Below are 12,388 nucleotides of genomic sequence, written 5' to 3'. Positions count from 1 at the left end.
TCCGCTTCAAGCACAGCAAATTAAATACAATATGTCTTATTTACTTCAAAAGCTTCAAGTTTACAAGTCTCATATTTTTCATACTGCCAAGAATTCTCGAAAAAAGTGCCTGAAAGAATGCAGTCAATTTATTTACCTTCATGTCTGAGGATAAAGTGCAGAGTTCACGCAAAAGCTCAGCGGGAGAAGATACATTTGTTCGGTGGTGTGCCGTGTCAGCTGTCCACTGAATATTTATATTATTAAATATAATATTTAGATTTAATATTTAACATTTGATGAAAAGTTACAAATATTTTACTAAATGTTGTAAAAAATTACTCGAAAAAATATGTTTTTGTAAGGTTTTGAGCTAAATGTGGAAAAATGTTGCCGTTAATTTCAGCATGTTTCACTTTACAAACGGCGCCCCATACAGAAAGGTTTCTTAAACCAGGTAATCAAACTTGGTCTGCATTTCTATATTTGTTAATACAATGCAGAATATAGATATGCAGAGTAAAACAACTCAAGTGCACAGAAGAAATCACGATTTAAAAAACCAACAATAAAACTGATTTGACTTTGAGCTGTAAATCTATTCGTCCATCACTCAGTAATTCTCAAATTGAGAGCATCATTAAAAATAAAGACAAACAACAAATATTTTTACTGTTTTTCAAGGGGAATATATTTTTGAAGCTCTACAGTAGGACAGTGCATGAGGCCAAATACAAACAGAACCACTAGACTTATCTTAATTGTTACTACCTTTAGATACACAATAGTTTTTAATCGGATACAATCAGTGTTCCTATCCCATTTGATATATCAAGATATAAAGAATAGACTCAATCCATAAATACTCACAGTGTCTGCAGCCGAGCTGTGGAGCTTATTTTTACCTGTCTGTGGGCCTGAAATTGCATTTCTAATGTGGTTTAGAGAATACTGAAACACTTCTTGTTGTGACTTTTCTGAAGTCACAAATGAAGAATCAAAGAATGGGAGGAAGCAGAGGACATGGAGTCACAGGAATGGGCTGAGCTGCAGGAAACGGGAAATGCAAGCAGCCTTAGAACAAGAGGCTACAGTGCACTCGCTGCATACCGTGTTCTACATGCTGGGCACCACATGAAAGCATCTGTTGGTAGCTACAGTTTCTTCTGATTACACTAAACAGATACTTATCAGTGATTTGCTGTAATAACAGAAACAAAGCTAGCAGGGATATTCACATGTGAAGAAGCTCCACCCCTTCTAACCAGAATGAAAATGTGATACTGTGCATATGTTAGTGTATGAATTGAAGGAATGACATACAACCAGAACAGTACAAAGCAACAGCAGGAAAAGCTACAACCTAAATAAAATGTGGGTTTATGAGATTTTCAAATCAGTACATGCTGTTTTGACTGACACATTTTATGCAGCATCCAAACTGTTTTGGAAAATGACAAAAAGGCTACAGTGACGTTTAAAACTACAGATAATGAATGCAACAACATTTCAGACATCTTCACAGAAACAAAATGACTATAAAGAGATGAAAAATGCGCACAAGTTATTAAAACGCAGAGAGAAAATCAGTACAAAGAGAAACAAAATAATACACAGTCTATAAGGTAATTTGGTAAAGTGAATGCTATCAAGTGGGTTTTCCTTCAGCACATATCAGTGTTTGTTGTTGCAGTATTCTAGAACCTTAGCATCCACCAGGTCTCTAGAAATCCATCTAGTGTTAGGGTTCAGTTAACACAGTAAATGGGCCTTTCTACTACAAGGCTCATTCCTCAGTCACACACTTTCATACAGTGCTTTCATCTATGCATAAACACTTTTTCCCCACACACACAGTCAAACCCTGATGGATGCATGAGGGGCAGAGAAGGTTATGTATCTTGCATACACATGGACTGTAGGAGCTGGGGATTGATTGGTTGTGGCTGTAGAGTTTGAGAGTTAACATACATCCCATCATCCATCTTGTTCCACTTAATGAATTCAGGGTAGTCAGGGTATTCACAGGGAGAACATCCAAACTTCAGAGGGTGGAGTTTTCTGTGAAGCAACAGTGCTAACCACCTCACCACCGTGGTTCCCTACGCCAGTACGTTTTTTATAGAATTTCCCTATTTAAAAAATTCCACCCATCCATCCATTTAGACAGGTTGGATCACATAAGTTGGATGAGGCCTGTAATCAGAGTAATTGACAGAGTAATGCCCCAACTATGACTAATACCACTAAGGCAGTTCAGCCAGGTCATGCAAATATACAAAAACTGGACTCACTGATACTTTGACATTTTGATACAAAGGCAAATATATCAATTTGTAAAAACTGTGACATAAAACAAGAATGGGAAACCATTTTGAACAAGCCTTTATTAAAAGTTTGAACATACATAAAAAAAAACATTTATTGCAACGTATAAAAATTACAAAAACAGAAATAAGCAGTGAAAAAATTTATAGTTCATTTAATTTAAGTATTTTTTTTAAACTGTCTTCAGGTAAAAAACATTAATATTTTTAAAAAAACACTGAAAAACTGAGAGATAAATACAGTCGTGTAAAGCAAAGATATAAAAGGTCCCATTAATTAATATTAATTAATATTTTTAAAAAAACAACAAGAGAGAAATGATTTATTTTAGCTGCATTGATCAATGTCTCTCAAATGAATTGCCCTTTCCAATGAAGTATTCAATGTGACACAAATCACGTAAAATAATGCCAGCACCTACCTGAGACTGAAATACTTACTCTGTATTACAAAGAGTAAAACATTCATTTAGAAATCCTGCATGGCTTACTTTAAAATGCCAGTGCAACAAATGGACAGCTCAGTACTTTATATAGAGTTGTCGTTGTGTCTCATATAAGATATAACATATAACTAAGAACAGGATAAGCATCAAGTGCTTTTACACTTTTCATAACAATATGTCATCAAATGTCAGATATACAGTTTTCCTACTACCTTTAAACCAGTTTTCCTAGTAGGAATGAGAACGATGCTCCCACAGCCAAACCCAGGACCAAGAAGAAGGTCATCAAAGAGCCAGCTGTCTCGCAATCCTTACACCGCACCAACCTGAAGGAGACGAAAACACACAGTTACAACACTATCCAGTACAGTGAACACAACACACAGAGAAGTCGATTCATCTTTTTCATTTATTCTTCAACAAAAACACATGAAAGTTTTTCACAAACCATCAGTACAAGTGAAGTGCTTGTGTCTTCATGTTGCCTGTATTACTTTGGTTTACTTCCTGTTTTATTTTGAAGGTTTAAAACCTCATGTGGCTTTCTGTTTCCTCCCTGTTGCCTTTCTCTTCCCTCTCTTGTTAATGCCTGATAAAGTTCAGTGTTGGTCTCCTTTTTTCCCCTGTGTTTAGTCTGTTTTTGTTGTATTCATTGTTGAAAGTTTTTTGTCATTTGGGATGTGTTTTCTCTCAATTATTGTGCAGCAGTTTGTTATTTTTTAGTTATTAGTTAAAGAACCTTATTTACTTCCTATAAATGTATCCTAGTTTGCTTTTTGTTCTGCAGTAGGGCTGGTGGAGGGTTTCAGGGATCCCTGAACATACAAACTCCCTGAGCGTCCCTTGGACCACTGTGAGCAACAGCAGACGTGTGCACTGTGGTCACGCAGGCATCGAATCCATCCAAGTTACATGGTTTAATAAAGTAATCAAATTACAGCATTTACATTTATGTTAGTCTACTTTTAATTAAGTGCTTTAGCCCCACTTACAATGAAAATTTAAAAAAAAATCTTGTTCATGACCTGTGTAGTATGCTAACACAATTGGAAGTAAAAATAACTTGAACTCCAACTTTGAAAACACAACTTTCTTTCTTTCTTTCTTTTTTATAAAGCTCTGACTTGTATTATGAGTCTGTGGTCTGGGAGAGAGTCCTGTAACTCTGTCTGCAAAATACAGTATATAATGACCAATGTTGGGCAATTAATTATATAGTTACTTCTTCAAAAAAGTAACTGAGTTTTGCAAACAGCAATTTTTTTTTACAGCTGTTTACCTAAAAATGCAGCCAAGGCGTTTTTTAAAATAAACATTTCAAACTTTCTACAGAACAATCAGCTGTTCTGCATCAAATCTGAATCCACACAAATTATTTGTGCCACTCCAAAAAATAATTTCTGTCCACTATGAGATGAAGGAGAACAACAGCCTGATACCTGCAGGCCTGACAGCAGCAGATGTATCACTGCTGTAACACCTGTAACATTCAGCAGTCGCCTCGTTGTTCTGACACACAACAAAACTATTGACTACACTACACACTACACAAGATTTGCGCTAAACGTCGCAATACACCGCCGTCACCCCTAAAACTTTCCCCCTTCCTAAACAACTGTTGCCATATCATTTTTTCATTGGTTGACACGGTACATTTTTCGACCAATAGGAAAGGGTTTGTTTTTTTTTGTCTTTGCTCACAGGCTTTCGAGTGTTTTCCTTATAAAACGCCGTTTTTACCGTTTCTTCCCGCAGTAACTATAAACAACGACAGTATTCAGGAAGAAAACCAAACATTGCAGATATTTTTTCATAACTGGTTTTATGTGGCCGATCAACACAATTTAAAAACTGGTATAAAGTCCACACTTTTTCCACCAATTGTTCCGTCTGTCCTGCTCACATCTCCAAAGATTGTACATGTTGTCATGACCGTGGCTTCACTCCACATCAGCCACGCCGCTTTGCTAGCTAAAACACCGGTGTCAGCACATAAGGACGCTGTCATAGCCTGTCAACGATGTTTATTAGCTGCGTATATACGAATGTGAATCACATTATTGGCTGGACTATGGGATAAGGTGGCATCGTTCTAATCCCATACTCTGTCAGTGCGCCGCAGGGCAGCTGTGGCTACAATGTAGCTTGACATCACCAGTATGTGAATGTGTGTCTGAATAGGTGGATGACTGAATGTAGTGTAAAGCGCTTTGGTGGTACTTAGGGACTAAGTAAAGCGTTATACAAATACAGGCCATTTACCATTTACCATATGGGAGCAGCCAGTCACTTACTAACACTGCAAAACAGAATTGTTAAAGTTTTAATTTTAATTTCAATTCCGGTTAAATTTTTTTCTTTTTTGTGCACAACACAGATTTTCTGTGCGCAGAGACCGTGTCAGCAGTGCGCACGTGCGCAGCTTAGAGGGAACTTTCCCTGACCCTGTTCAAAATTCACACCAAAAGATTTTGCAGTTGCACCATCCAGCCACTAGGTGCCACAAGACATTCTTCTTCTTCTTGGGTTTTGTTCAGCCAGAAAATTGTGCTGAATGTCTTTGTTTTGTTCCACTGAAGTCTGTGACTTGAATGACATGTTTCACAAGAAACACAGGAATGGTGTGCATGTGTCAGTGGGTGTAGTGTTCTCAGTCAGTGGTAACATACATATAAGGTGCCATATAAAGTAGGCGGTCTGCACCTTTGGCAGATTTATTTCTTTATTTCGGCTGAAATAAATCCCATGTTACATTTTATGTGTAGCTCATGTGCCCAACATGTGGGGACTCGGAGCTGTGACTGGCTTCTTCTGTCTGTAATTCTTGAGTTTGTTAAAGTGAAGCAAGGATTCAGTTTTCACCTACTTTCAGGTACAAACGCTTAATTTAATTTAAATATTCAAACAAATCAAATAAAACTCCAATGGAAATTTTCTCATTCTTATTTTTTATTTTAGATTACTGTTTTATAGAGAGATTTTCTTCTCACTCTCACACAGTAAAAGTCCCTCACTATGCACCTGTGGCACTTTGACCTTATGCTGCTGCTGTAACACAATCACGTTCCTCGTGGGATCAGTACAGTATTGATTTATCTTGTGCTTCAAGCTCCATCACATCTGCCTCATTGTAATCAAGTTGTGGAAGTTTTCACGTGTTAGCACACAAACTAAGTCACATCATTAAAGAGCAGTTTATATCCTATAGAGGGATTTTTTTTAAATTGGGGTCTGTTGAGGACTCACTGTGGAGCGTAGGCCATGCAGAGGCTTGCCAGGTATCCATTCGAGAAGGCGAACAGAGCCATGATGACGACAAAGGCACAGTCGTGGCGGAAGACGGCGGTTAGTTTAGAGTCCTGGACATTACATAACATGACCAGAGGGATGAAGACCAGGCGAGAAAACACGACGGCAGGAAACCAACGACTCTCCTTCGACGGCTGCACAAAAACATACAGAAATCAGTCGCTGAAGTTATCTGTAACATCGCAACTTCAAAGTCAGATTACGTGTAACATAATGACTCAATGAGTGCTGTGTGGATTTCAGCTATCAGTCCTCTGGAGTCAGTAGACACGCCTGCATTTCCAAATCACATGATTTAAGATGATCTAGCAGCAAGACGCAGCCTCACTGAGTCTCAGTTTCAACTTGTGTCAAAAGTCTGGACTTTAAACTATAAAGTTTGTGGATTTCATCTGTTATTGTTTCACATCACAATAACCATGCAACAAAATAGCCGTGCTTATATTGTCTATAATGTGGACACATGTAACTGTAAATAACTAATAACTAATAACGATGCTATCAAACTATTTAAGTAATATATTTAGACTATGGACACTGTAAAAATTCCAATACTAAAACAACATTTCTTTTTATTGTTTTCATAATCAAAATGGTATTTATTGAAATCCTTCAGTAAAGGCCGTTTTCCACAGGAATCCTTTGAAGTGGAAAAAAACACCTCCAGTCCTCACGAAACAATATTCGATTGGTTTGTTGATTTCTATCTTAGAAACAAAAATGTTTGAAGAAGGCAGGCTGCAGACTCACCCACTGGACGATGTATGGGGTTGTGCGACCGGCCAAGTCCATGACATTGAAAACAATGAAACAGCAGACACAGGTGAACACATTGTCTGTTAGGAAGAGGAAGCAGAGGGTGGACTATAAGGAAGAATTCATCGGTGAGCGAGGAATTTTTGCAGAAAGTTTTCAATGGCCTGAGGGTTTCTCTTTCTCTTTAACTTGGTTAGACCATTACACAAACTTGTGCTGAACACATAACCTGCTCTGGAGTCATATGGTCAACCAGATGCTTCTGTAGTCTGCAGTAATGCTGTAATGATGTCTTACCCCATTCAGCATTGTCGTAGACAGTCCTTACTCGCACTGTGATGACAGGAAACACCGACAGGGTAACAGCAAAGACACACGTCACGCACAGAGCCATCAGCCAGATCTGAGAAACACAGGAAGGTGTTAGTCAGTGATTCCAGTAAGGAGGCATTTGGGAACGCGTGTGAAGATAAGCTCCAGGACTACACGAGGAACATTTTTCATCTGAGGTTAGCAAAAGTGTATCAGCTCTTTGATAGAAGACTTTGTACAACCTCTCAGAGCCAGCTTCCACTATTACATTAGACTGCGCCATCATAACAATTTTGGGTTGTTAGATTTGGAGCCGCGGACCAGTATGTCTCTATGTAGGCAAAAGTCTAAACAGTTTAAAACATGTTACTGTGATCAACAGAGGAGGTTTGAGGGGTTTAGTCAATGCTAGCAGAAGAAGTTTAAAAAATGGACACCAAAGCTAACGTTCACCTTCTTAAAGACAGCCAGGACTGAGGAATGTTCCTGATTCTCCTCTTGCTTACTGAGCTTCCCGTTTGCCTCCAGGTCCTTTTTATTTTTTTCTTTGAAAGGAAAAATCAAAAGAATCAGTTGTAAGCCTCATTAACACTGAACGTAGCTCGGCTAACATGCCAGCTATCTAACATAACGCTGAAAGAAATCATATTTTTATTCATTATACTTAATGAGAACCAACCTGTGCTCTCAAGGAAGACCTCCTCCACTTTATCAGGCTGATGTCTGTTCAGATAGAAATCAGCAAACTTCTGCAGAGGAGTCAACATTTTCAGAAGACTGTAATGTGGCTTTTCTTCCACTGACATGATTCAATTCATTTTTTTAGTTAATATATGACACAGATTTTTCAGTTCAGTTCAAAACAGTCATTTTCATGTCCTTTTGTGATAGTGATTTTATGTGGTGTCTCCATACCAGGCGTGGCAGCAGCAGGTAGCATACCAGAGTCCCCAGAGTAGCCACACAGGGTGTTATGAAGTATCCCAGTGCAGCCGAGCTTTGATCTGATTTACCTGCAGGCAAACAGCTTCATTTACACCTCCAAACTCCAGTAATTTTACATTTTTTTACAGTGTGATACTGGTATATTTAAATTACTAACGATGAAATAAAAAAATAAATACATTTTGCCTGTGAGGAGGATCAATGCTTACCTAAAATAGAGAAGAGCATGGCTAAGGCGGCAAAGATCCCAGCGAGGCCCTGACCACTCATGAACAGAGTGCTGTAACGAGAGGGAAAGAGGCCCACCATACCGAAGAGACTGCCCTGCAGCACTGCTCCGCACACTGCACTCACACAAGGTACATGATTAGTTAGACTATAATTATAGTCTACATATATATACATACACATATATATATACACATATATATACTTAGACTATAATTCTTGGCATATTTTTGATAAAGACAATAAGCCTGAAAAGTATTTACAATTTAATGTTTGAACTACGTTGTGATTTGCCAGTGCCAAATGTAACATTTAGGGATCTGATACAAACATTTTACAGCTGCTACATAGTTCATCTGTAGCTGTAAAAATGTTACTGCAGTCATGGGATCGTTTGAGTGAACCTACTGTTAATGAACCAGATGGTTGCCATAGTAATGGAAAAGAAGTTGTCCGGCTCCATGGGGACCTTGACCAAAGCAGCAGTGAGAGAGAAAAGGAGGAAGATGCCGACCAGGCTGAAGGGCACACGAACACGCTCCCTCACGCTGCACAGAGACATGTCTTCATTACCATCAGATAACAGAGGAGATAATCAGACTCTTTAGTTTTCAGGTAAACCTGGTCCTGTCCTGTCCACTAAGGACAGCTTGGTTCAACTTTTATTAACATTGACATCATATTTCTGTCAGTACCAGCCAGCTATGCTTACAGACTATTGCAGTAATTCCTAACAACATTACAGAGATTTGGAGCAGATGTGCTCGTTCATTCAGTCAGTTTAAAGAAAAAAACATTAACATTACTACTACTGCTACTGCTTAAAGCAAAACAAATAAATACATTAATCATATAATTAACTCTAATTCAAAAACTCAATGAATGTAAATTCTTTGTTGTTACTGTCCCACCCATCTGCAACAGCGCACCTGGAACGCTAACATCATGGAGGGAGGGTCAAGGGTCAAGTCTGGAAGAATTTGCGGCAGCATCTATTCTGTGTTTGTAATAGTCCACTATGAAAAAGTGCAATGAAAAATCTGAAAAGCTGATGACCAAAATGCTTTCCCTCACTGTGTCTTGGATTTCACTGTAGTTATAGTCAGTGTAATACTTGCTGGAAAGCATTTATTAAAATGAACATGTTATGTTGCCATTGCATGAGAAACTAGGGTCACTCATAACATTTCAGTAAATTTATGTTTCTGGATCTATTTATTTCTTATCTTTATCCTTTTACAAAGTTAGGAAAGTAGATTGCATCTTTGTATTATGGTTATGATGTTGTCTTACACATAAAGAGTGATACATGGCCTCTTCTTCAAAGTAATAACTACAGCTTATTTATTTCACTTTGGTATCAGAGGATACCTGAAGCCAAAGTGTCAGAGATTTAAAAACTTTAAAGGTCTTGTTCTTGTGACTCAAACTTAATCTAGAAGAGCCATTCAAGCCGTTTTAGTGCTCTTAACACTCACCGCTGATACAGGAAAGAGTTGAGAAGGGTAAACAGCAGCTGTGGCAGTTGGGAAAGCAAAGCCATCCAGCTGTCATAGCTATAGTCTTTGGGAGAAGTTCCTGATGTGCCAGTTGAGTTGAGACGTTCATTGAAATACTTAAAGAGGAAGATAAAAAAAAGCAATTTGCTATAAAAGGACATACTGTACATGCTATAAGATTCAAGTAACAGAATAAACACAGAAAGAACAAGAATGATTTGAATCCCTGTGCAAAATTGCAGACATGTTTTTTTTTAACTTATTTTCTTCTCAGTAGTGTATCATGAAAATCCTAAATAAGAATAAAATACAAGCAGTTTTTAAGTAAAATCATCATTATTTCATTATTTTAATAATAAAATCATTTAATTAAAATGTATACATTGAAACAAACTGACCTGCCTACCTACACAATTCATTTTCAAAGTTAACAGTGCTAACATGTGATACAGGGATAGACGATAGTCAAGATGGTCTCAATTTAGAGTAAAGAATCTGCTGCTAAAAATGTGGAAAATGACGTGAACATGAAACCTTAGATGCTGTGATGAAAAAATTCCAGGGCAGCAGAGTTCCTAGACCGAGCACAAAGATAATCAGGGCCACAGCCTGTCCGCTGTGAAAACAAAATACAAGTGAGAAGAAGCGCCAACCAGTGTAAAAGAATCCTCCAATGTAAAGGAGGATTCTTTTAGATGTGTGTATATCTCTAGGAATCAGACTCACCGGTCAACAGGTGCACTCTTTTCATTCGACATCCTGATAGTTTGTCACGTCTCTGCGGATGTCAATAGAAGACCCTTAATAATGATTAAAATGATGTGTTTCCATCACATGTACTGACTGAGTAAATGCTCTGTTGACTGCAGGAACAGAAACGTTTTTTTGTTCTTGTTTCTTTTGTACAACCATTTAAAAATACTAGTATAACTCAAATGAGAGAACAGTCAGGTGTCACAATAAGTTGCCCCACAAATTATTTGTGACTGTAAAAATTTGTTTGTCTGCCACAAGACAGAGGAGAACACCACAGGGATAAAAGTGATCTCCTGCCAAAAACTGATTTCCCGTATTTGACAAAAACGGATTGCTCATATTTAAAATGCTATAAATAAGTTGTTGGTCTATAATATGTAAAACATGTGTCAAAATTGACCCTCATGAATGACATCAAGTAATCATGGGCCACAAACAACATCCCTGTAACAATCAAGTGGACAAAAAGGACCGGATTGGTTATAATGTAAGTACAATAACACAGAGTTATAAGGATACTTGACAAACAGGTAATTTATACATTTTATATATAACCCTGTTGTAAACCTTGTTCACCGAAGTCTATTTACCAACATACGTAAAGATATTACACATAAAAAACACACGGAAACATTGGAAATCAGTTTTTGGCAGGCAACACTTTTTGGCACAACATCTGTCCGCACTATTGGGGCTGAACCACGTGTTAATGATGGAGGGGTGGGGGGTAACGCTATGCAATATGTTCAGTTTGAGAATTTATATTTCGTGTTAACTGTAGTTAAAGGTGTTAATGCTATCTTATTTTAATAAACAACACTGTCATATGCAAAACTAGGGTGGCAAGACATCATTGTAGTGTGGCACATGCCACCCCATGCCGCAGGGTTTGTCCATCCGAGACTGGCTGTGAGACATCGACGTGCGTCATTAATATGGTTTAACGTCACATCTCCACATGTTGTCTTATCACATTATTCTACTTTATTTCTTAATCTACTGAAAGGAACATAATACATGTTCAACGGATTAAAGCATATTGCTGTTTTTTTTAAATATCTGTAACAACTGCCTGACTAAAGAAACTTTAGAGGATGGATCATTAAAGTGATATTAACTTTGAATAAATATATGTGTCTCGTTATTCTAGCGACGGAAGCTGCGTTTGAGTTTAATTAACCCCAACTTTAATTGTTTTGATGAATTTAAATTTACCCAGCAAGTTAAAAGACGAGTAACCGATACATTAAGTAGTAACAAGTACACGTGTTCCGATTCTTTATGCGATATAAACCAAACCGACAATTAACATCTAAAAGCCAAACGCTGTGTTGAAGCAAGCTAATAAAAACAAAGCACTCGAGTCGGAGCTGACCTGCGAGTCGAACAACGTCTTCTTCTGGGTATCCCTGGATGGATGAATGAAAACGCGGTGAAGAAGATGGTTGTGGGAAAACGTGCCGCCAAAAGCGTTAGAACAAGGAAATGATGAAATGAAACATGATGCGTCGGAACTTCGAATTAGTTCGAGTGCTTCCCCCGCTTCCAACCCACTCAAGGATTGTGCTAATTACTCTAAGGATTGTAACATACAGTCCTATTAAGCATTCAAATTAAGTTGTTCTTCTTTTAACTAGAACTTGGCAGAGATGATGAGCCCCTTAGATGGGTGAGAAACCAGAAGAGACAAATATGGAATGACATTTATGTTACAACAAATGCACGAGCAAATAATAATAATAATAATAATAATAATAATACTAATCTGAGCAAATAATTGCATTTCACTGGCGGAATTAAATTCCTCGCGCGTAAATTCAATAACCCGCGC

General features: G+C 37.8%; 2 protein-coding genes across 4 annotated transcripts in view; both read right to left on the bottom strand.

Moving 5' to 3' along the window:
* LOC101483893 (galectin-related protein) overlaps positions 1–956 on the bottom strand; it is a 94,250-nt gene extending 93,294 nt beyond the window's left edge. The window contains exon 1 of one of the 2 annotated variants that reach the window (XR_013098820.1): positions 850–956. The gene's annotated coding sequence lies outside the window, so the exon portion shown is untranslated. The remainder of the gene's footprint in view (positions 1–849) is intronic. The other variant, XM_014407273.4, reaches the window with a different exon arrangement.
* A 1,391-nt stretch (positions 957–2,347) lies between these two features.
* Positions 2,348–12,112, bottom strand: LOC101486053 (equilibrative nucleoside transporter 2). 2 transcript variants are annotated; one of them, XM_004562169.6, is made up of 13 exons: positions 11,933–12,112; positions 10,528–10,601; positions 10,336–10,417; positions 9,781–9,917; positions 8,711–8,850; positions 8,284–8,418; positions 8,045–8,142; positions 7,809–7,878; positions 7,583–7,674; positions 7,115–7,220; positions 6,812–6,897; positions 5,999–6,195; positions 2,348–3,078 (listed from the first exon to the last, which is right to left on the bottom strand). In XM_004562169.6, exons 2-13 carry the CDS (start codon positions 10,557–10,559, stop codon positions 2,967–2,969), a joined length of 1,287 nt encoding a protein of 428 aa, XP_004562226.1. In that variant the 5' UTR covers positions 10,560–10,601; positions 11,933–12,112; the 3' UTR covers positions 2,348–2,966. The 2 variants fall into 2 exon arrangements, with proteins under 2 accessions (XP_004562226.1, XP_004562225.1); XM_004562168.6 differs by having other exon boundaries at positions 10,528–10,579; positions 11,933–12,110.
* Between the last annotated feature and the right edge of the window lie 276 nt (positions 12,113–12,388).

Source organism: Maylandia zebra, linkage group LG6 (genome assembly GCF_041146795.1).
Source record: "Maylandia zebra isolate NMK-2024a linkage group LG6, Mzebra_GT3a, whole genome shotgun sequence".
Taxonomy (NCBI): Eukaryota; Metazoa; Chordata; class Actinopteri; order Cichliformes; family Cichlidae; genus Maylandia; species Maylandia zebra.
This window is presented reverse-complemented; position numbering and strand designations above follow the sequence as displayed.